The sequence below is a fragment of the Mustela lutreola genome, chromosome 3 (assembly GCF_030435805.1).
Source record: "Mustela lutreola isolate mMusLut2 chromosome 3, mMusLut2.pri, whole genome shotgun sequence".
Lineage (NCBI taxonomy): Eukaryota > Metazoa > Chordata > Mammalia > Carnivora > Mustelidae > Mustela > Mustela lutreola.
Window position 1 is genome coordinate 11,361,110 of NC_081292.1, and position 24,533 is coordinate 11,385,642.

General features: G+C 45.9%; 1 protein-coding gene across 4 annotated transcripts in view; it reads left to right on the top strand.

The window, feature by feature from the left end:
• CYRIB (CYFIP related Rac1 interactor B) overlaps nucleotides 1-24,533 on the top strand; it is a 143,023-nt gene that overhangs the window by 36,543 nt on the left and 81,947 nt on the right. For 3 of the 4 annotated variants that reach the window (XM_059165623.1, XM_059165617.1, XM_059165622.1), the window contains one exon: nucleotides 4,077-4,129. In XM_059165623.1, coding sequence (XP_059021606.1) covers nucleotides 4,077-4,129 — 53 coding nt within the window. Of the gene's footprint in view, nucleotides 1-4,076; nucleotides 4,130-24,533 lie in introns of those variants that run through there. The other variant, XM_059165620.1, reaches the window with a different exon arrangement.

Below are 24,533 nucleotides of genomic sequence, written 5' to 3' on the forward strand. Positions count from 1 at the left end.
TGGAATAAGAAAAACACCTGTTTTCCTTTGTTTCCTACGAGCTAGAAGGTGGGAAGTGTCAGCATCACAGCTGAATGACGTGGGCCAGAAAATGTGGCCCCAAACATCTCAGACCCAGAATGGCCTACAGTGCTGAATCTGTTGCTGGGATGTGCTCTGGGGCGTGGATCTTGCCAGTGACTTGCCTAAGGTGTTGTTTTTTGATTTGTGTTTTTTAAGTAAAAACACAAACAACAAAAAACCTTAGGCAAGTTAATCTTTTACTTAAAAAAAAAAAAAAACAAACCAAAGAGGTTAGGTGACTTCTACGCTAGAGGTAATTCCTTTTAATGAAATACATAGGCACGGAGTACAGGTCTGTGAATAAAGAGTTTAAGAGGGCGCAGAGAATTATGAGGAATTCTTCTGGTGGAGGGATTATAGGTCCAAATGGCTTCTTTAAACGTCGTCTTTGATGTCATAGTCAAGTTGTTTAACATCAAAACATTAAAAAAGAAAAAACATGAAGGAATTAAGTGGTGTGGGGAGTTCAGCTTTTCTTTAAAAATGCTTAGAGCCTGAGATCACATCACCGAGAGTTAACCTAAAAAATGATCCATAATCAGAAACATATCCAGTCCCTAAAAAGTCCCTAAAAGGATTCATGGTCATCTTCACAGATCGATTTGCTTCAGTGGGAATTTTTCATCCTGCTCCGAAAGCCCCGGGAGTCGTGTGATGTAACTGGTGGAGAGAAACAACACAAGCTTCCATTAGTTCCATCCATGTTAAGCACGATCCCTGAAAATAAACCAGTTTTCTGGTAGAGCCTTCCAGTTAAGAATGTTGTGTCCTTTGGAAAGCGTTGTGGTGAGTCTGCCAAGAAAACTGGGGCAACTCAATCACTCCTTTGGGCCTGGGGTTCTTCGCTGTGTCACCAGGGGATCGTCCTTGTCCAGGTGGGATGACTCTGGGACCCTGGTGTCGCCTGTAGAGTCATGGGGGAGAAGCATTGAGGGGGCTGCTCTGGGTCTTCAGGTCTCCACCCTCGGCTCAGAGCTGCTGGAGGTGGGGGGGGGGGGTAGTGGGGGCATCTGGATATGGGCTCTTTTGCAGAGAGAGGAAATCTGTTCGGTTCTGTAGGCATCTTCGGGGACCTGTTATGTGTCAGGCAGAATTCCCAGATGCTGGGCACGATAGGATGACCAAACTCCATGTCAGCCCTCAGATAGCTTCCAGTGTCCTGGAGGAGGCAGAGCGGGACACAGGGGGTCCCAGCATTTCTTCAGCTAGGCCAGGGGCTGGGTGGGAGAAGGGGGTTGGTGGGAACGCAGACTGTCTGTGTGAGCTGTGCGTGGTTTTTTTTAGAAACAAAAGACAAGGAGAGGAGACAGCTCCCTCTTTGAGTCACTCTGCCCAGCCACTCCTCAGGGGAAAAGAAAGAGGAAGGAGGAGAGCCCCCGTGGGATGGTTGGGACTTCCCTGATGCCCTAGAATGGACCCAGAGGCTTCTGCATGCTGATTAAAGGGCTGTCGGGGCAGGAAGAGGACCGGGCTCTCAGAAGACCATAGAAACAGCCCTTAGGGCCAAAGGAACCTCGGGAGGTCACCTGGTCCAGGCAGGATACCCTGGCAAGCCCACCTGGCTTACATAACCAGGTCTGATATCCTACATCTCTCTTCCCACTGCCTGTGCTTGACCACGTGGACCAGCAAATTAGCCTGCAGGCCTTTGCATGTGCTTTCGATTCTGCTTGGATCCCCTCCTGCCTGGGCTGGGCAAATTCTAACTTGTCTTTTTGTTTTCAGCTTAGATACCACCTCCTTGGAGAAGCCTTTCTCATAGTCCCTGCTTGCCATCCCTCGCTGAGTTAATTAAATACCCATTTCTGTGATTGCCTAACACCGTCCTCATCACTGTTGTGTACTTTCTCATACTCTGCTCTAATTGGTTGTCTGCCTGTCATTGGTCCACTAATCCACGAGAGCTCCTGGCTGGCTGAGATGGTTTAACTCCTGGAATTATCTCCACGGCCACGTGCTTGGCACATCATAGGGGCTCCGTAGATAGTTCTTGAAAGAATGAGAGTTCTTACTTTACAGCAGATGCTATGGGAGCTCAGAGGGTTACACTGCCGTACTCAAAGTCACATAGCTCTGAGGGACTGAGAAGGGGCTGAAGCCCATGTGTGAGTCTAAAGAGGAGACAAGATTAGATCTGGTTTCTAGAGCCATAGTCCCTATCATGGAAGTGAAAACAAGTCACCCTTGACACTTTCCTTCTGAGGGAGCTACTTGCTGTCTCCTGGGTTTATCTCTAGGTGATGCTATGGTCAGCTTACTCTTTGTCTTCTTAAAACAAACAAACAAAAAGAAAGGGTTTTCTGAAAGTTAGTGCCCTTTTTCTGCTTTTGGGGTCCTTTTTCCCAAGGCCCTAACAATTTCCCCCAAGAAAACAACTTGCTTCCATTCTGTACTTTGTAAACCCAGTCAAAACATTTGAAAGAAAGAAAAAAAATTTTTTATGTACTTGGAAGACATTGGGAGAGGGGTCCAGAGAACTGTAGTTGTGGTGTGTGTGTGTGCATGTGTGTGTGTATGTGTGGTGTGCACACACTTCCCTACAGGGCATGGGACATGTGTTGCACATACTCAAGGATAGAGCTTATAAGTATGCTTAGATGGTTCTTAAATTCCCTTTCTTTGGACACCAAGCAGTTCTGTGATCATGATTTAAAAGGGCATTTTAGGGGCATCTGGCTGGCTCAGTCGGTAGAGTGTGTTACTTTTTTTTTTTTTTTTTTAAGATTTTATTTATTTGTCAGAGAGAGAGAGAGAGAAAGCACGCAAGCAGGCAGAGAGGCAGGCAGAGGCGGACAGAGAGGCAGGCTCCCTGCTGAGCAAGGAGCCCTACGTGGGACTCGATCCCAGGACCCTGGGATCATGACCTGAGTCGAAGGCAGCGGCCCAACACGCTGAGCCACCCAGGCGTCCAGAGTGTGTTACTCTTGATCTCAAGGTTGTGAGTTTGAGCCACACATTGGGTGTAGAAACTACTTAAAAGTATTAAAAAAAAAATTTTTTTTATGGAATTTTAAACCATTCACACAGAACTGGAACAGAAATAAGAAAACCCGTGCAGGGAAACCAGAGGAGAGATGGGGGGCGGGGGGCACAAGGGGTTGACATGATCAGCCGACAGGGCCGTCCTCCTGCCACAATCAGGCTCTGCCCCCAAACCTTCTGTGAATAAAACGCGGCCAGTGGAGTGGTTTCCTGTGGTTCAGTACCCAGTGAAAAGCACAGAGAACACATTAAGGCAGCTAAAGTTGTAATCAAAATAAAGGCCAAAAAAAAGGCATTCCGGTTCTCTTCCACACGATAATGAGGACATCTAGATGCCATGGACGTTGCTCCCATCTTCGCGCTCGTGCTGGTGACTGTGCTCCATGGGACGTTGGTTAACTATGTTTTTATGAAAACGCCCTTTGATTCATAAGTTTCTGCTGCTGTAAGAGATGTTGAGGGTGACAAGCATGGGGTGCTGTACATATTTATTTTCCTTTCTCAGCCAAGAAGAAACCTAAAACAGGAAGTGATTCAGGGATAGAATGATTCAGACCAGATCAAACTCAAGTTGGGCTGGGACCAAGGTATGCTGTTGTAACTCAGAGTTCTAGCGTCCTTTATCTTAGAATTTTGAATTTGGAAGGACAGCCTGGCCCCACTCTTGGTCCCCAGGACCCACAGTCCAGCCACACTGTCAGTCATAGGATTTCAGTTTGGGTCTTTGCTCTTTACTCAGCTATGCAACCATGAGCAAGTTACTTAACTTCTCTGAATCTCCATTTTTTTTTTTAAATCTCCACTTCTTTATTTGTAATACATAAAACTACTTTGAATGTTAAATGAGAAGGATGTTTGAGAAACATGCTCTGTAAACTTTAATGGTCTGAAGAAATGGAATTTGGAGTTGTTATTCCCAGACCTTCTCTCTGATATGGGAAGACTCATAGTGTCTAGCGTTTCCTGGGGGCTTACCATGTGCTCAGGTCTGTTGTTATTTGCTTAACCCTTGCTATACTTCTGTTTTACAGGAGAAGAAACTGCGGCCTGGAGTTTGAGTTATTCGTTCAAGGTTACCAAGTTGGTAAGTAACGGTGGATTTGACCATGGCCGTCTGCCTCAGAGCCTGTATTCTTCACCACTACACTGTGAAGAAAAATGAAAGTGGATGGTAATATCAGGCCAGGACATGGATTTCAGTTCAGTAGAAATAACCTCCTGTTTCCGTTGAAATTAGAATCCATGTGCTTTCATTTTACCATATGTATATTTAGAGAAACTACCAGGTTATCAGGTTAAATCATTGATTTCCATGAGAACCTTGGAGGGCAGGAGACATTCTCAGCCTCCTGTGACCAGTAACAGTAATAATCGCTGACACTTATTGAGCACTGTTGAAGAGCTGATCTCGTGCCAGGAGCTTTGTCTGAATTACCTTGTTTAAATTTCAAGAGAGAGTTGAGGTTCAAAGAAAAGAAGTAACTTGCCCAAGTTCACTCCAAATGCAAGGGGTTTCTCAGTCCATCTGGGCTGTTATAACAATAACAGACTAGGGGGCACCGAACAGTAGAAAATTGATTCTCACAGTTCTAGAGGCCGACAAGACCAAGATCAAGGTGCTGGCAGAGGCGGTGTCTGGTGGGGCCCTCTTCCTCGTTCCCAGGTGGCCGTTTTTTCACGATCACCTCATGCGGCAGAAAGTGTGAGGGAGCTGTCTGGAGGCTCTGTCATCAAGGGTGCAACTCCCATTCACGAGGCTCCGTCTTCGGGACCTAATCACTCCTGAAAGCTCTACCTCCTAACACCATCCCGCTGGAGCTTGGGCTTCAGAATAGGAATCTGGCGTGGACACAAACAGGGGTAGAGACGGTATTCACATCTGGGCAATCTGGGTGGGAGCCAGGGCTCTTAACTGCTGGGAGGCTCTCATGGAACACCAGCTTGGAGAAGCTTGGTACCTTCTACCCCCACCGGCTCTTCCGTTTTCTGCCTCTTAGGCCCCTCGTCTTCCTGGTCTGCTCACCGCCCTGCGCTTGGCTGGCTTGCCTCTGGAGAGCATTAGCTGTAGATCAGAGAGATCAGGCAGCAGGATGCTTTGCATCAATCTCTCTTGTACGCTTGTAACTTTTATGTTCATGGAGGTATAACTTATTGTAAAATGCACAAATCATTTTTTTTTTAAAGATTTTTATTTTTAAGTAATCTCTGTATCCAGCATGGGGCTCGGACTTAACAAACCCAAGATCAAGATTCGCGTGCTCCACAGACTGAGCCAGCCAGGGGCCCCTTGATGAATTCTTACTATACCACCCATCTTGTCCCCACCAGATAGGGCATTCGGTATTTCCATCTTTCCAGAACATTCTCTCACGCCCCTTCACAGTTAGTGCTGCCCCAGGGCTAACCACTATTCTGACCTACGGAAGTCCTTTATCCATCCTAGCACGGATTCCTGCTTCAGACTTATCTAGATCCAAATATACTTATTCAACAAAAACAAAGTACAGATAAAAATAACACTTTGAATAGCGTGGGTGATCCTGTCATTCTACCCAACAGGCATCTCTCTTGGAGTGAGTGTGAATGAGAGACAGATCTGCTGTTCCTTCTGTCACTCTTTGTTCCGATGGCTTTTTAGAGTGTGAGCATCTTGTGCCACCAAGGGTATTTCTTTTATTTATAGATTTTAATTATCCTACAACCCAGCTCTGAAATCCAAGCCAGCTCTTTCTTTGGGTGTTCAACCTAGGAAACCAAATCCAGTGCTGAAGGAACACCGCCTGTGTTGGACCTGTGTTGGGAGAGGGCTTGTCAGTCTGCATTGTGAGATCTTACTGTGCGATTGTCCAGGAGAATTTTGACTCCTTTCAGTTTTCATATCCGTGCTGACTTTGGAAGGTAACCCTTGAGTAAGCTGCCGTTGTGATGTGGACAGAGCTCAAGCCCGGGGTAGGTTGTTCTATTAGACCTGGAGACCTGAACATTCTGCCATTGTGGCAGACTGCACTGATTTGTGCGTCTGTTCTGATATGAACGCAGAGTGGGCTGAAATAGAAGATTTGCATCTAGGGAGCTCATCAGAAAGCGAAGTCTGCAAGTGCAAGAAACGGAGAGAGAAAATTAAGCCAAATGGTTATGTGGGCTGAAGCCATGACTGCCTGTGGGGCTTCTGTACCCAGGAGAAGGCCATAGAGTCCGGGTGTTCCAATTTTAATGCCACAGTGGGTCTAAAATGAAACCGGGCCCAAGGTGGAATTGAGCCCTGGGAACCATAACTGTCACACTTCTTCATGGAGAGAAGCTAGAAAAACTTCACTGCTCGGCAAAATAGAGAGGACGCTTGCCTTGAGTGGAAAAGTGTCAGCAAGAGATTAAAAACCGTATGTAGTTTTGGAATCTGCACTGTTACTGTGTATGAGATTATGAGACCTCCCCAGCTGAAAAATGAACATAAAAGCTGAAGGGTGCCTGGGTGGCTCAGTGGGTTGGGCCTCTGCCTTCGGCTCAGGTCATGATCTCAGGGTCTTAGGATCGGGTTCCGAGTTGGGCTCTCTGCTCGGCGGGGAGTCTGCTCCCCCCCCCCCCCGCCTGCCTCTCTGCCTGCTTGTGATTTCTGTCTGTCAAATAAATAAATAAAATCTTAAAAAAAAAAAAAAAAGAAGAAAAAAAGCTGGTTCAGTGCCCTGGAAATTCCCAGTGCAAACACAAAATCACCCCATAAGGATATTCAACAAAAGGGAGACCTAACAGGACTCCCACAGAAAGAAAGAGCTTCTGGGGATGAGTTCACAGGTAAATAATACGAGCTATCCAGGATATGAACTGCTTCAAGCCAGAAGTAATAGAACGATCTAAAAGAGACTATAAAATGGCATACTTAAAATAATGAATGACTGAAGATGATATTAAGGAAAACGTAAAGAAAGATGAAAAAGAATAGGTTGATTTGAAGGGTGGCCAAATTCAAATGAAAAACGGTCATCCAAATTAAAATCCAGTGAAGGATTAACTGACACATTAGACACAGCCAAAGAAGTAATTAGTGAGCTGGGAGACAGTGGTATTAGTTGACATTTATTAAGTCCTTAGTGTGTGCTGGGCGCTATGCTGTGTATGTACATGAACTCATTTAATCCTTAGAAGGAAGTGAGAAGGAAGGCATGAGCAGTATCATGTGTATTTGATGGATGAGGAAGCTGGGGCGTGGTGGTTTGTGCCCTTGCCCAAGGTCGGCGGGTAAGGGTGGAGCTGGGATTTGACCCCGGGGTTCCTCGTGTAGTCTAGAGTCTGCGTGTGCCATTACTATCCCAGAGAGTATCCTCCAAAATAAGCACTAACCAGAAGGAGATGGGAATGCACAAGAATGGTAAAGAAATAAAGAAGAGAAAATGAGACGAGATTGCTTATGTCTAAACAGACAGGCCAGGGGGAGGCAGTATCCCAAGACACAGCGAAGAAAACGAAAGATGTCACAGTAATGTGATGTCCCTTCACATCTCCTCCAGTCCTTAGGTTCCAGGAATCTGTGACCAAGTCACAAGAATCTGTGGCCTTACTAAGGGAAGAAATAGTCAAAGAGAGATGGCAGAGGCTCATTTCCACTGTAGTTTGCGCTGATGTGCTGCTACGTTTGGCCAAGGTCTCCCTGGGGTAGAGGGGAAGAACCCTTGCTTTGTAGCATTTGCTGATTTCTGTGGTATAAAACCATGCAAGCTACCCATCTGCCGTTCCTGAACCCAGAATTGGGAGATGTGCCCATTCAGCTCTCTTGAGTTGGTGTGAGCCGGCTTCAGGACACTAGTGGTTCTGATGCGCATGCTGTTTTTAACCTGTGATTTCCGGCTTGTGCATGAACTTACGGGAAGTCATAATGTCATGTTTGATATCACAGGGGCACGGAGAGATAGTGGGACAAGAGTGGAGCTCTGGCCCCCTTTCATCCCTTGTGTTTAAAAAAAAAAAATGGAACAGGGCACCTGGATGGCTTGGTCAGTTAAGCGTCTGCCTTTGGCTCAAGTCATGATCCTGGGGTGCTGGGATCTAGCCCCACATCAGGCTCCCTGTTCAGTGTGGAGTCTGCTTCTTCCTCTTCTTCTCCCACTGTTCCTCTCCCTGTTCGTTCTGTCTCTCTCAAATAAATAAAATTTTTTTAAAAAATTAAAAAACAAAACAACATTTTGTGAATGTGGGTGGGGAAAGTGACATATATTTCACACTATGGGTGACAGTGAAAATGAGTACAGCATCTTTGGGATTTTTTAAAAAAGATTTACTAATTTTAGAGAGAGAAACAGCATGGGCGAGCAGCAGGGAGGGCGGGGGAGAGGGAGAGAATCCCCAAGCAGACTCCCTGGGGAGTGTGGATCCCCATGTGGGGCTCAATCCCACGACCCTGCGATCATGACCAGAGCGGAAATCAAGAGTGGGACATGCAACTGACTGAGCCACCCAGACTCCCCTGAGCTCAGGGTCTTTGAAGGGCAGTTTGGTCCTATGCTATTTCTAATTGCATGGCCCTAAATTTTTCTTCAAAGATCTTATCTTATAAAGCCTATCTTTCTTATGGTCACACAAGGTCTATGTGAAGATGTATGTAATGTGTCTTCATTTCAGCATTGTTTGTAACAGCAAGACCCTGGAAGCAGCTGAAATGTATTGTTGGTAGGAGACCGATTGAGTTAATTATGGTATATTCTTAGAGTGGAATACTGGGCCATTGTTTAAAATAGTAGGTCATTTTACTAAGAAGGGGTGCTCTCCAGGGTATATGCTTAAGTTAAAAAAAAAAAAGACAACATGCAGAAAAGTATAGGTGGTATGTTCCCATGCGTGGGGAAAGTGGGAGGTAGAAGTAGGTCTGTACAGCCACCCACACACATCATGTGCTTGATTATGCATAGACTGTTGCTGGCCGACACCAAGAAAGAAGGTGGTTGTAGGGAATACTGCTTACCTCGTGGAGGGAATGCTTAAGCAGTCGGGGTCTACAGTGGCTAGAAGATGTCTCCTTGTATGTTTTCCATACTTTTTTGAATTTTAAAGCATAAGCATATAGTATCCTTTCTGTTAAAAATAAACTGGTTAACAGAAAACTTCACTTCGGGAGTTTTAAACACAAAAGCCCCTCTCCTTTTCAGAGGAGACTGGCAGATCTCCATGTGGTTGCTGACCCCCGGGGTTTACTGAGCACATGCTGAGCACCAGGCACTTCCCCATTGTTTCTGGCTCAGTCCTCTCGCACCCCTACACTGTGGGTCTCCCCATTGGTAGGCTCTGCTTGGACCCTAGAAGTTGTTCAGTGAACGTGTCCACGGAAGTCACATTTGCAGGAGAGGGGAGGAGACGTCTTTGTGCAAAGTCACGTGGCGTGCAGCAGCAGGAGTGAGCGTCCCAGCAGTCTTTCAGCTGTTTTAGAGCAGAGGTGACCCAGCTGCTTCTCAGAAATCCAGGTTATCTGGAAGGGCTCTCGAGCCTTTCTCTGTCCTGCCGCTAGTCCCTGGCCCCTGTCTTGAGACCACAAGCAAGTGTTCTGTCAGTATTAATTTTCCCATCGGTAAGGCTGTTGCTCTAGAAAGCTGGAGCTGTGTTTGTGGACCAAATGAATCGCTGATGTGTTGAGAAACAGCAAAGGCTAAGAGATTTTGTCCTGTGGTGACCTTTTCTGACTCATTATTGTCTTCCCAACTCTTTTGTGTACGCATCATCAGATGGCCAAAGAACTCTAGCTTTGCTCCCTGAAAAAGGCCACCTTCAGGGCCTTCCTGAGCGAAATGTTCGTTCCCAGGGGTGCTTTTCCTGTTCTTCCCTGCAGGCAGGACCGTTTCCAACCCATCACCAAGCCTTTGATGGAACCAGACACCTGCTCTCTTCCCTCTTCCTTATCATTTGGTAACAAATGCAGTAAACAGGTTATTCATCTCCGGAGGGCTGTTGTTCTGACGCTGCAATTTGATCAGCTGTAATCCAAATGGGCAAGAGGACTGGAATGAAAAGTCAGTAGCATCGAAATCACAAAAACTGCCCTGAGTATTGTTTCCGAGTGTGACATCGTCGGTACCATTCAGATGAAACTCTTGCCAGTGAGGGCTGTTTGATACTGGCACTTTGCGGTCTCTCGAGAGGCTGTGTTGTGGGCTCATTCACAGAGTGCCCTTGAGTACTTTAAGTATCAGTGCCCCTGTGTGGTGTGGGAGGCAGTGGTTTTAGCTTTCTGGGAGCTAGATGTGTATCAGCAGTGTTCTCCTAACTCCCCAGATAGTAATTCTGTCTCCTCTGCCTGAGTGTGGATGCGGAGTAAGTTTCACTGCTGTTTCTGTGTGAGGCCTTTCCTGGCTCCCCCCACGCGACGCTCCTCTTGTTCCGTGTAGTATTTAGTTAAAGCAGTTATCTTACTGGCTTTAAATAATTGTAGCTGTTTGTAGCTGTCTCCACAGCAGGCTGAGTGCCAGGAAAGACGGTGTGGGTCATCTCTTCCTCTGTGCCTAGCCAGCGTGCAGCATGTCTTTCTGAGGTCATTGCCAGGATTCTTTTGACCTCCATGGAGAAACCCAACTTGAACTGCCTTCCGCTTTATGCCATTGAAAAGTCCAGGGATATAAATCCAAGCATGGTTTAAACAGTGTTGGGAAGGCTTACACAGCGTTTCTCTATCCCTCGGCATCACCTGTCATTTCTTTTTGGGCTGTGGTGGCAAGATGGCTATCAACACTTTTAGCAGGAGCCAAAAAAAAAAAAAAAAAAAAAAGGCCACTTTCCCAACAGTTCAAGCAAAGTCTTAGAATTGAGTCTCCATGTTTCTGATTGGTCTTATCTGAGTCACATGCCCATCCCCCGACCAATCCCTGTCGTAGGCAAAGGTGATGCTTTGATTGGGCATCCTGGGGTAGGGTCTGCACCTCCCAGAGCACAAGGATGAAAGTGAGGGGAGGTGGATGTTTCCCAAGGAAAGTCTGGGAACCCTTTGTGCATGGAGGGACGTGTGGGTAAAGCAAAAGCAAGGATGTCCAATAGGGTAGGTTTTTAACCAGTGTTTACTCAGTGAATGAATTAACAGCTGAATGAGCAAACGGGAGCGTGCTTATACAATACCCCGAGTGGGGTTTTAACAGATGGAGCCTTTGCAGAGAGGAGGGATAAAAGAGAGCCTTGAAATCAAGTCCTGTGAGGATGACATTAGCTGAAATATTTAACAGGAAATAAGAGATCTATGAAAGCCATTTCCAAACGTCTGGAGGGCATTCGTAGAAAGAGAGTCTTTGCTGGGTCCCCACTTTATGTCCTAGGGGCTGGGCTAGACACTGACATCGGCATGTCCCCACTTTTAATTTCATTTTATTTTTACTAGACAGTCCATTTATGCTGATTATAGAAGATCCAAAAATGCACACAAAAGGGAAAAATAAATGCCCTCCCATACTCTTACCACTGAAGGCTAATTGTTATTAATATCTGGGTATATATTTTGTCAACCTTTTCTCCCTGTTTGTAGCTGCACTAAAAATAAAAAAAATCTTATTTAAGCTTGATAATGGTACTTGTCTGAGAAAGAACCTGTGGCTCAGACCAAGGCACTGAAATCCTCGGGCCAGAGTTCAGTCCCCGTGTGCCAGCCTCGGAAGTCCACTCTCGTTTCTGGGCTGGGGTTTGCCTGCTACATGACCAGCAGTGTGTGCACTAACAGGATTTCCCTACCATTCTATTCTGAGAATCCTGATTTCATCACTCCCTGTACATCCATTCACTCTTTTCATTCAGGCGCTCAGGAACTCTTTTACTGGGTGCTGGGGGTGTACTGGTGAATGAGGCAAGGTTCCCGCCTTCCTGAAGCTGACTGTCTAGCTGAGCTTTGCCTCCCCTGTAAAGGGTTGGACCAGCAGCCCCTGGGGCTATGATTGTGGGGCTGCTGATTGCTCCAGTTCCTTGCCTCTGCCAGGAAGCAACCAGCAGACAAAGAGGAAGCATCACAGCCAGAGGCCTCGTTGATCTATGCCCTCTGCCCAGGATCCCTCTCTGGAAGGGAATGGGTGTATGTTGAGGGATGGGAGGCTCAAGGTATGCATTACCTGTCTTCACCCTCCCAGGTGACTCTGCTAGGTAATCGGGGATTTGGCCCATATTGTATACATATGATGGTCCTATTTTTTGAACCCCAGACCAGGACTCACCATATGGTGAGGTTAGCCATATGGCAGGGTTATCTAAACGAAGGAGGGAAATACATATTTCTTGAATGCAACTTCAGGTATTTTTGCACGGCTCTCCTTGCCCGGGGAGGTAGATATTAACAACCTCATTTTGTAGGGCAGGACACTGAGGCTCAGTTGGATCTATGATTTGAGCTCGGGCCTGTCTGATGGCCCCCAATCCTGTGAGCTCCCTCTTCATGTTCCCCTGATCGAGGTACATCTGGGGAGTAGGCCTTTAAAAGGCTGTGATAATCTGGGTGATTTGGTCAGTTTCATTCCATTTACCTATTTAAAAAAGTATTTTTTGAGGTCCTGAGTCCAGAAACTCTGTTAAGCCTGAGATACTGGCTGGCGAAGACCAATGAGGGCTCCTACTCCCAGGGAACTTGAAGTCTGAGTTAAATCACTGAAGAGGTGATATCTCTGCACACTCCCTTGCTTGGTGATTCACTGAGCCATGCAGGAGGGTGTATCAGTTAGGATGCTTTGAGTCCTAAGGGACAGAGAACCTAGTTCAAACTGGATAATTGATAGGAGAAGTGGAGTGATTCACATAGGGTATTGGTTTCAGGCACACTTTGATCAGGGCTCCGGCTTCATTTCTTGGTGGTTTTCTGGGCTTCGCACTTGTGTCTGTTGGCTTTGTTCTCAGGTTGACTCCCTTCATAGTAGTAAGTGGGCTGCCAGCAGCTTTGTTAGATGCCGGTAAATGTCAGGAGGAATAGGTGAGTTCCAGGGAATGCAGAGGAAAGCTGTCCAATGTGGTGACCTGGCCACTGGGACCTCTCAGACCCCATTTTTATTGGATCACGTCCAGGCAAGGAAGAGCTAGCATCTCTCCCCAGGCTCAGGAACAAGATTCCTGAGCTTCCCTCCGATAGGATCCACCTCAGGACGCCTCCATCTCAGTCCATCATGGCGGCAGAGGAAATGCTATAACATTGAGTGGCTTAGACTCATCATTCCTGGAAATGGCAATGAGGGCGGAATGACTGAAGGATATTGCCTGGTGGGAAGGGTAGAATGGAAGACGCAGAAGACGCAGCTACAGTCTGTGAGGGGGCAATGTGTAGGATATGCATGTGGGAAGATGAGCAAGGTCCCGTCTCTGAAATTTAAAAAAAAAAAAAAAAAATGCCCTTTCTCTTAAAAAGCTCACATTCTAATGAGCTTCCTGAGATGTGGGCAATGATCAGAGGAAGGGCATTTACTACACTGATTGAACGTTAGGCACTTTACGTGTTTCCTTAGTTAGTTCTCATAATGTCCCTGTCAAGTAGGTATTTCCATTTCACAGATGAGGAAGCAAGTTCAGAGAGGTTAAGTCGCTTGTTAGCAGGCACACACCTAAGAGAGCATGGCGTTTAGAGGCTATCCCATCTTCCTTCCTCTTCTTTCTGTGATGGTTGCAGAGACCTACAAAGGTTCATCTGATGATGCCTTTACAACAAGCAGGGCCTTGGGGGTAGATAGCGCTTTTCATTTCAGGCTTTTATTAGTGGAATTCTGCCGGCTTTTTTCTTTAGCTAACTCTAGAGGGGAAGAAAACTCCTCTCGCAGATCCAGATAAGCAAGCTGTAATTGAATGAGCTTCTGAGAAAAGCAGAACCATTGTCAACTCACAATGCATCAGAAGAGATGGTTGCATTCAGATAATTTTACAAAAATGATTTCCCTCTCCTTTTGACTTTGCTGCCTGAGGCTTCCATTTGTTTTTAAAGTAATAGAGTAACTATTATGTAATTGTATACAATGCTTCTTTCCCCTGGGCCCGAGTTAACTCATGTGCTCCAAAGACAGAATATATTTTTTGGTGAAGAGTTTATGTAAAGCCAGTGTGATTCCTAAATTAAACTGCCAAAACAAGGACGTGCAAGCCGGTTTTCTGGTTTTCTCCACACTCTGTAAAGATAGAACATCCAACAGAGCAGGAGATGATTGACCAAAACTCATGTGTATGCTGGTGGCCAGATGTCTGTGTTCTTACTGCCCCCTGCACCTACGGTGCATGTCTTGAGCTTTGCCACCCGTGGGAAAGAGCACTGGTTTATTCATAGATATCCTGACCTTCACTTACTTGCACCACGCTGGACACATGGTTTCATCCTGGGAGAAATTACCAAAATGGGGAAATCAAAATGGTGGCTGGTGACAAGTTGACACAGTTGACTTTCAAGTTCGATGCTCTTTTTTGGAGTTCTTGTATCTGCCTTCCATTTTTTTCAGGTTATTACTGATGATACTGAATCTACCTATCTAAATTTCTATCAAGTTGTCTACCATGTTTTGGGTCCTGGGGATAGAGAGCCAAGCAAAGCATGGTCTCCATTACTGAGAGTCTTCAGTGGTGATCCTCTGTACACATCTCCTCCCTGTCTGTCCATACCAGTATATTTTTCTGGTTCTGATTTACTCTGGGCCTGGCAAACTCATTAAACTGGACCTTGGAAGAAGGGTGAAGTTCAAAAGAGGAAACAGGAAAGACCTAAGGGTAGATGTGTAGGCTTTGTGTCAAGAGGGACTGCTGATCTCATCCTGTTGACTCTAGAGGGTGGCTACTGTGGTTGTCATTAGGACTAGTGTTTAGGGCTATTTTGTTACCACAGTATAACCTAACTCATCGTGACCCATGTGACCACCACTATCATAGAGGGGGCAGGACTCCGGGAACCTGGCCAGCTTGTGTATGCGCATGTGAATGGGTGAACAAGCAAATTTCTGTAAGTACAGATGTGAATCTGGTGCCTGTGTATCGTAGTGATTCTCAAACTCATTACAATTAAAATTCCAAAGCCCAGAACGTAGTATAGATGAATTAATTCACCAACTCTGGGTTGGTGCTCTCGGGTGAGTTCAGCTCTCTGGGTGAGTTCCACTTTGCAGACAAGCTCAAGAACCACTTGTCTAGGAGAATTTTAATAACATCCCTGTTATACCTGACGACGAGTAGGGACAGTGGTAATGACAATGGTACTAGCCGTCATTATCATTTACTGACTGCTGCCTATCTGCCAGGCAGTATCCTGGGTGTGTGACAAATGTTGTCACACGTTATCCATACTGCAGCCCTGCCACACAGCTCTGTAGGTGGTTGGAGAGGGAAAAGCGGGAGTGGGGGGGTCATATCTTTTAAACCGATGTCAACCACAGAGTGGCTTAATCTGGATTGTAAAATATAGTCCAGAAAGATAGAATTGTTGGGCTGATCTTGTTGACCCCAGAATGACCCCTGTGGTCATCACTGGGGCTGAAATTCCAGGGCTGTTTGTTACCACTGCATAACTTGGCCCATCCAGACGGATGCAGCCATCCTTTTAATAACCACAGTGGATTCAGGAGTCGATATGCAAAAGCATATTTTGCAAAGTTATAAATTGAGAGTGAGTTGATTTTGGCTTGCGGCTTTGAGAGAGAAATGAGTGTAGAAAACCAAGCTATTAATCTTGGGTTAGGTTGATTCATCCATCAAAATCAGTCAGTGTTTCAAGGAATCAGGTTAAATAAATTAATGAAACATTACCTGGTGTGTTTGTAGTGCTTTTCTCAATGGGATATATGGTGCTATAGGAACGTCATACCATTGCTGGTCTTCTTGACGCATCCTAGGAGGACTGTTGGGCATCAGTAGGGACATGGGTTACCATAGATGATAACAGGAGCTAAGTGATAGTGAAACACTATGCCTGGCTGGAGTCTTGGTGGGTAGGTGGGAGTTTGGCTGTGGGGTGTGGTAGTGCTGGGAAGGGTGTTTGTAGCATAGAGAGTAGCATGGGCAAAGGCAAGCACAGCAGCAGGAAGGAGCATTTATAGGAACTCTATAAATCAGTTTAGTATTAGTACCAAGAAAGACATCATTCCCCACTGTATGGGTGATTGAGAGGTCCCATACAACCTGCATTGTCACTTGTCTCTTTATCATTTGGTACATGTCTCCTAACATTTTTTCCCCCTGCTTTGGAAGAGATTTGTATATAGTGAAGGGCCAAATAAGCATAATGCTTTCATCGACTTTGTTTACCCTCAAAGATCACACCAGATGTGTGATCTCAAAGTTCAAATGCATGGAAGAGCTCAGGAAAGCAGTTGGGGAAGCTGGAGGCATGTATACATCCAATGTTGTATACATGCTTATTAGTAGAGATTTTTTTTATGGACTCTGTTGATGCCTCAACCTTTGGATCCAACCATTGGAAAGGAACTCTGCAGGTGTCGGACTCTCACTCCAAGTCCAGACCTTGGAGATTGTGTTCCCTTGAGACCTCTCTGAGACCCTGTTGGGCCTTCAGTTCCCTTCAGTGTAAAATGTTCGATTGAAGGCGAATTCCAAGGTCCCTTACGTGTCTAAAATTAGGTGACCCATCAGGTACTTATTAATGCAAATGTCCTGTTAAATAAAAATGCTACGCGAATACTGAAATGGATAGTGCAGACATTTTCTTCAAGGCTGTGGGTTTAGATAGACCAGAGTTTGAGCGGGGTAGCATTTTTTTTCTCTACCGTGGTCTGTGCATTAAAATGGAAGGAGGGATGCTTTCTCATTAAACCTGTGTTCGAACATGAAATCAGCACCAGGATTTTAGAGAGCAAGCTAGCTAAACCAGCTAACCTGCTTCTTAACTTGGATCATATTGGTTCTCTCATAGAAAGGTGGTGGGGATTTTTTGGTTGGTTTTTTGGTTTTTTAAATCTTATGCAATGTCTTTTCTTCTGTAGCCTCAAAACTTATAACTTTTTCACACTGTCAGGTCATGTTCATCAACCGCATTGTTCTGTATTTCAGCTAGTTGGTTAGACACTTGATCATTTTGGCGACTTTGGTGGGGAGGGTTTATATCTTGTCTTCTCACGTTGCTCATCTGATCCCCTGGTTTTAGGGCTGTGTCCATGTTAGGAGTCTGGAGTAGGGTTATGGCCCTAGCACTGGGATAACTCAGACTGGACCAGGCTTGAGCAGCTGTACCTGTTTGAGTACATGCTTTATGCCAGGCATGATGCCTGGCTTAGTGCTAGCACTGGGGATACAGTAGTATCCTTGTGGGGTTCCCAGTATTTAAGGAAGTACAGAAATCACTGTGCAATTACAGTTATGTGCATGCTATAGACAAGAAGCACAAGATCCTGAGCACTCTCACAGCGGGGCATCCAACTTTGCCCAAAGTTCAAATGCATGGAAGAGCTCAGGAAAGCAGTTGGGGAAGCTGGAGGCATTAAGAGTCATATATGATCAAATGCAAGATGGAAACAGGTAAAGGGTTCACAGTTAAGCCTGCAAAGAGTGCTAGGGTCCCTGTGAGTTGATAAAGTTCAGGACACCAGGCCTTCCTTCGACAACTTCTTGCCTCTCCCCCTCTAATTCCCCAAAGCCAAAGGAATTACTCTTTCTCCAGGCCCTATGTCTGTATCATTTCTTTGGCAGATGTGTGTTGATCTGTATTGTAGGAAGGCAGCATGACTTTCATTCCCTGGAAGGGAAGACTGTTCCTATACTTGGTGTGTAGCCCCTCCCACCAAAGTGTGTAACCCTGGATGGAATTGCTGCTTAGCTGGTTAATGAAATTCAAGGGCCGTGGCTCACCAGTTAACCTTAGTATGTGGAACTTGTCCTTCATACATCCACAGTAGCCCATCACAGGACGTCTCAGGACCTGTGGGAAGAGTAACAGGTAACAGCCCCAAGTGCCCCTTTGTGCTCAAATTCACTAAAGCTTCCATCAATTGAGGCAATTAATGGGGGAAGCCTGTCAACTTGGGACTAGTTTAAGAGATACTAGCTTGTAATGAAAAGTCCAGGATAAATCAGCTTTTCTTTTCTGCATCTTATTACCTAGTTTCCTTTCTGCTTCTGTGATTCTGTTTCCATTAAGAGAGTCTTCTGTTTGCTTCCGCACGACCCGCCACCCCTTCTGCCCTCCCTCAGAGTCGCTTCCCGCCCCCTTGGCCAAGTCTTCTAATTCTCTTTTATTTTTCTTCTGGCTATCCCCTTCCCTTTTTGAAGGCCATCTTTTAAAACAAATTGTTCAAAACACTGAAGGAAAATTAAAAAAAAAAAATCTCACCCCTATTCTCTCCTTTTAACCTCTCTGAGCCTATCTGCCACTTCCCCATGGGGCTACATCATGTATATTAACGGCATTCTTGTATATATACAGTTTTGTACTTTGCTCCTCTGGAATAGTCACAAATTTTCAACCAGCAAATGTTAATTGAGCTCCTACTATGTGCTGGGCATCATTATAATGGCTAGGGTAGATGGATCAGTGAACACACCAGACCTAAATCCTGGCTCTCCTTGAAGCTTATGCCTGGTTCCTGGAGAGAGACAACACGCTGAATACAAATTCTCTTAAGAGGTGACCACTGTTGCAGAAAGAAACAGGAGTGTTAAAGAAGGTCAGGAGTATGTAAAATATTTTCTCATGTTGCTACCAACTGCCTGTGTACTCAGGGGTTGTATATTATCCTTGATGTTGATGGATTATATTTTACTTAGAGCATTTAGAGCCTTAGGACTATAAACTTTAAATCTGGAGAGGACTTACGAATCATCGAGAGCAAATCCTTCATTTTTGAGGTGAGGAAAAACAGGTCCAGAGAAAAGAAATAACTTGCTCAAAATTATACAGCCCTTAAGTGGCAAAGCAGGGGCTTTTAAATTTTAATTAAATTGATTTTCATTAATTCTTTCAATCCTTTCAGAGCCCTGCTTTGCTGTTTCCATATTGTGGGAAATTGAATTTGTTTCTGGTTTTTATTATAAATAATGCTACAATGGGGCAGTTTTACACCAATACCATCTTAATGAAAGCAAGTTAATAATAACAGTAATAATAATAAATAATAGAAGAAGCTAATATTTATTGAGCACTTATATTTGCCAGACACTGTGCTAAGTGCTTTCCATGAAATAACTTAATTCTGACAGCAAAGACTGTTACTTTCCTATTTTTTACAGATGAGGAAATGAAGGGCTTCAGACTCAGGTCTGAGCTCTTAGTCACCATGATGTGCCGCCTTCCAAGTTTGGATACAAAAGCTACAAATTTCAAAAAGGAAGATAATCAGGAATGTACATCTATTAAACACTTAAGAGCTCTCCAAGAATGCTGACATACTAGGTTTAACTGTATGTAATTGCTGTTTTGAGGGTAAAACGTCAGTGAATGTTAGCGGCTCCTTGTGTTCCGTTACTTCGGTTAATCCTCACAATAATGGTGACTTAGGTGGTCTTGTACCTATTTTATGCACGAGTAGCCTAGTAGTTCAGCTGGAGCCTGGACACTGGGTGGTGCCAGGAATGTCTGCAGAGAGAAGGGGGATGGGAGGCGAGGAGAGCAGCATGACCGAGGCCAAGTAATCAGCCGCTAATACCTGGCTCCGATCCTGCTTCTGCGTCTCAGGGGCTTTGTGACCTCCCGCAACATACTTAAAATTCTTAGAGCTCATTTCTCATCTGAAAGCTGTCATTATAAAGATTGAGTTTGTAAAATGGGTGGAAATCACTTTGTTCAAAACCGGCAGAACGAAGCAATCAGTGTGAAGGCTCGTGGTGGTGGTGGTTCCTTCGGCCACGCTGTTTCAAAGCAAACCCATCTCTTCTGGTGTTTCTGTGAAACTCACAAAGAAGCTCTTGACAATGGCATGGATAACCTAACGACCCTTGACCCCGTTGGGGAGTCTCTTTCTTTACAGATCAAGTTGTCTTCTCACTTGCATGGGGCGCCGTATAAGATGGGTGGGGCAAGAGAGATGAACCTCGGTTTGGGCTTCTGGGTCACCGTGGGGTGAGGTCCAGGAGCAGATGGCCCATCCAGTTGTCCCTCTCCCTCCCGTCATCTGGTGCCATTTCCAATTGGACAACGTGTTGTCCCCCTCCTTCAGGTGACACCCTCCTGGGCCCAGCCACATTGGGGGCGGGCAGGTGGGCCATGTGGTGGGTGCCCTGGGGCACGGCGCCTTCCTGCTGGTGTGGGGTGTGCTCTTCTGGTCTGCTTCGCCAGGCAGGCCTGGGGAGGCCCTTCCTCCTAAAGGGGAGTGACTGTCAGTGCTGAAAATGCCACATGGCTCCTGAACCCCACCAGGGGCTAAAAGAGCCCTGAAGAGTACTTCCGGAAAGGAAATACATCCTGAGCGTGCCCTCTTGGTTTTCTTTGCAGCCAGCTCTTTGTCTTCCATGGGGCAGTGGGCTTTGGGGTTCAGACTGCTTAGGACATCAGTAAACCCTGTGTACCACCAGCCTGTAAAACTGGGAAAAACTGCCTTAGGGCAGGGCTGGGGAGGCCAAACTAAGGCTTGCTTTGGAAGGTTCTTCCTCTTTTTACATTAAAATCTTGGCAAGAAAACACAAATCTTGATTTCTGTCCCCTGTACCTGCCACAGATTCTCCAACTGAACTCCAAGGCATTGTCCTGGCTTCGTCAGATGTCAGCTGCAGACCATTTTGCTTCTGCAGTTGACGGGGACTCTAATATTAAACTCCAGGTGGTGAATGGGCGGTGGGGAGTACGGTTCTGGAGAAATACAAGGTCCAAAGCAATACAGACAGAGAGGAAAAAATGGGAAGCTTGTCAAGAGGGAAGTGCTGTGTTAAAACATGTTACCTTTATTGACATTGAAGAAAGCTCCCCTTTAGCTCAACACCAGGAGATGTGTTACATCCTTTATGGTATGGTGACAGGGCTGAGTGTTACAGAGCTTTTCACAACAGGGCAGCTCAAGTACTTTTATTAAGGAAAGGTGATTAAGATACACCATGAAATGGAGCACAGCAGATTAGTTTAGAATAGGAACCATATTTATAAAAATATATGCATTATCTTTATATAGATATGAAAAAACATTTGGAAGGGTATCCACATGGTGGGAGGTTGGATCATAAGTGTTTATATTTTCTTCCTTTTGCTCATCTGTGTTTTCAAATTTTTCTGCAGTCAACATGTGTTATTCATATAGTTGGGGTGAAAGGAAGGTATGGAGTGGCTGGGAACCTCCTTTTTTTACCTAGACATTCTGCATGCTTATTGAGGGTCTCCTAGGAGCAGTGTGGGCACAATGACAGGTGTTGGACTGGGCAAGATAGCCCCGGCCTCTGCCTTCACAGAGCTGGTGTTTTCGTGGGAGGCTTTTTCTAAAAACATTTTTAAGGGGCACCTGGGTGGCTCAGATGGTGAAGCGTCTGCCTTCTGCTCAGGTCCTGACCCTAGGTGTCCCGAGATCCGGCCCTGCTTTGGGCTCCGTGTTCAGTGGGGAATCTGCTTCTCCCTCTCCTTCTGCCCTTCCTTCCCGATCTTGCTCTCTCTCTCACTCACTCTTTCTCAAATAAGTAAAATCTCTTTTTAAAATTTTATTTATTTATTTGAGAGAGAGAGAGAGAGCAGGAGTGCATAAGCAGGAGGAGCGGTAGAGGGAGAGAGAGAAGCAGGCTCCCTGCTTAACAGGGAGCCCGATGTGGGGCTGGATCCCAAGACCCTGGGATCATGACTGGAGCCGAAGGTAGATGCATAACCAACTGAGCCACCCAGGGGCTTCAAATAAATAAACTCTTTTAAAAAAAGAATAAAAACAGTTTTAAGCTAGAAAATAAAAAAATATTTACGGTTGTAATAAGTACTGAGAAGGAGAAAAGCCAGTGACCTATAGGAATGACTGACAGGAGCTAGGTGTGGGGCGATGGGGAGGACCACTTTGAGGAGGTGACCCTTGAACTGCAAGGCCAAGAAACAGCCACGTGAAGAGGCTGGAAGGCGTACTGGAGGCACAGGGAAGGACCAGCTGTGAGAGCCTGCCACCTTCCTGCAGGTCACCCCGAAGGCTGGCCAAAGCGGATGTTGTGGAACTGCCCACTTGTGAGAATGTTACATTTGGGAACATGACAGAGGCTCATAGACAGAGCCTCTGGGGAAATATGGCCCGAGAGATTGGTTAATGTTTTGCTAGGTCACGGGAGTGTCAGGAGTATGTCAGGGTTTGAGTTGTTGGCTTTGTACTTCATTGCTTTTGGGTAGGAGCTCTGATGCCATCTTTCATGCCAGACAGGCCTGGAGTGTTGCCCTGGGGACGTCCAGGCCTCCTTCCCCGGTCTTCTTCTGGGTTTGTCAGACTCGCCCATTGGATGCTCAGGCATAAGGCAGGGCACTGGAGTCTTTGTTCTTACCCACCCTGGACATGTTTGGGAGGGTGCCTCTTTCCTCAATATTCCTTCTTTCCACCAAGAGGAGGAGGGAAGCAGTTGACAGAAGTCCCTGAATGTTAGGCTGAGGAGTTATGTGGTGATCCTGAGTTAAGTATGGTAGCACCATCCAGAGTCCTCCCTAAGAGCGATCTGAGCAGCGCACATCAAGAACCGTAACAGTAGTCAGTTCCTTTAACCCAGAAATTTCGGTCCAAGGAACTTATGTGGAGGGGGAATGTGTGTGTGTGTGTGTATGTTTGTTTGTTTTCAATGGGGAGAAACCAAGAATACAGCAATGTCTGTAACAGCAGTAATAGTTGTTAATAACATTTTACTTTGGTTCTTTGAACACATTTTCCTGTATAGTACTGAAGGAGAGCTTTGCAACATTCCTGTGAACAAGGCTCTTAGGTGGGTTTCCCAGATGGGAAATGAAAGGTTCCTGAGGTCAAGTGAGTGGCCCTGGTTCACTCTGGCAGATTCAGGCTCGATTACATCTAGTACATGCATTGCTGCCTGGTGGTTTTGCTCAGAAACTCAAGAAAACGATGGGAGTCAAGAAAGCATAGGGAAGGGACCAACACCAGAAATCATTATTGAACTTAACGCATGTTTAGTTCCATTCTAGTTTTGTAAGTTTTCACCAGGTTCATCTTTACAACTCACTTGTGGGGAAACAGGCCCTGAGAGGTTGAGTAACTTGTACAAAGTGTAAGAACAGGACTCAGGCCCTGGCTGGCTGAACGCAGAGCTTTGAGGGGGTTTGGGCTCTGCTGTATTGTCCTCAGCTTCATGAGAATGCATTGCTGGATGACGGAATAAATGGAAGGCTGATGTGTTCTCTTCCACGGCTCAGCAGTTGTCTGTGCCACACCTTTGCTCAGTAGACTCCCACGAGAGTTGCAGCTTCCCTGGCGCTTGTGGCCACACTTTTCTTACACCGTTCACCTAAAGGCCCTCTTCCCTCACCGAACCCATCCCTTGCAAAATGCTCAGAACCAGATGAGTCTAGGATAAATGAGGCATGCAGGGTGTGAACCTTTAGTAACTGAAGGAAATGGAGCTATTTCAATGTGATGCAATGTTCTGCAGCCATTAAAATGATAAATGTTGACTGCAGAAATCTGAAACGGCATTGGGAAACAGTTGTGTGTATCTGACAACAGTTGAAGCAACGTGCGTTCACATGGGTAAAGGTAGGAAGAGGAGGGGAATGAAAACTATGTGAAGGTACTGGGGTGGAGTGGGTATCACCTTCCAGTTGGTCTGCTAAGCTAGGAATGTCAGAGTCCCACAGCTCCTGCTGCTTCTTCCCCAGGATTCAACTAGTTACAAACTCCTGTAGATACAATAGTATCTTTAAAAAAAAAAAAAAAAAGATTTTATGTACTTGTTTGACACAAAGAGAGAGAGAGAGTAAGAGAGAGGGAGCAGGTACAAGCAGGCAGAGTAGCAGGCAGAGGGAGAGGGAGAAGCAGGCTCCCCACCAAGCAAGGAGCCCAACATGGGACTTGATCCCAGGACCCTGACATCCGACCTGAGGCAAAGGCAGTCGCTTAACCAACTGAGCCACCTGGACACCCCTCGACGTCAGTATCTTAATTCTAGTGCCCATTCTTGCTCTCCACTGCCAATTTCGTAAAGCAGGCCCTCGTTATTTCTCTCCTGCACTACACAGCAACCTCAGTGGTCTGCGGGCCCCCATTCTCAATCCCACTGTAGGCCCTCTTGGAGTGATCTTGATATAAGACAACATCTAAATATGTCTCTCCCTTGCTGAGACGCTGCTGTTCACTTGTTACTGCCTTCAGGAGGCAAGTTGAAACTCCGTAGCATGGTGGTTGAGGTGATTCTCCACCATCCCACCCAGTCTTCCCTCCAGCATGTCATGCACTCCCCTTCCTCTGCCCACGTGCCTTTTCTTCTCATCCCTTCCCTGATCTCTTCAAGACCAAACCCATCCTCTCTGAAGCTTTCACAGCCGTTCCAGGGATGGCTGGTTCTTCCACTTTCCTAGGTTACAGCGAATCGTGCTGTGCCGTCATCTGAGGTCGCAGCTCTTTCACTAAATCCTGAGCCCCTCCAGGACAGGCACCTACCCTGTCTACTGTACTCCACTTTAAACCCTTGGCATG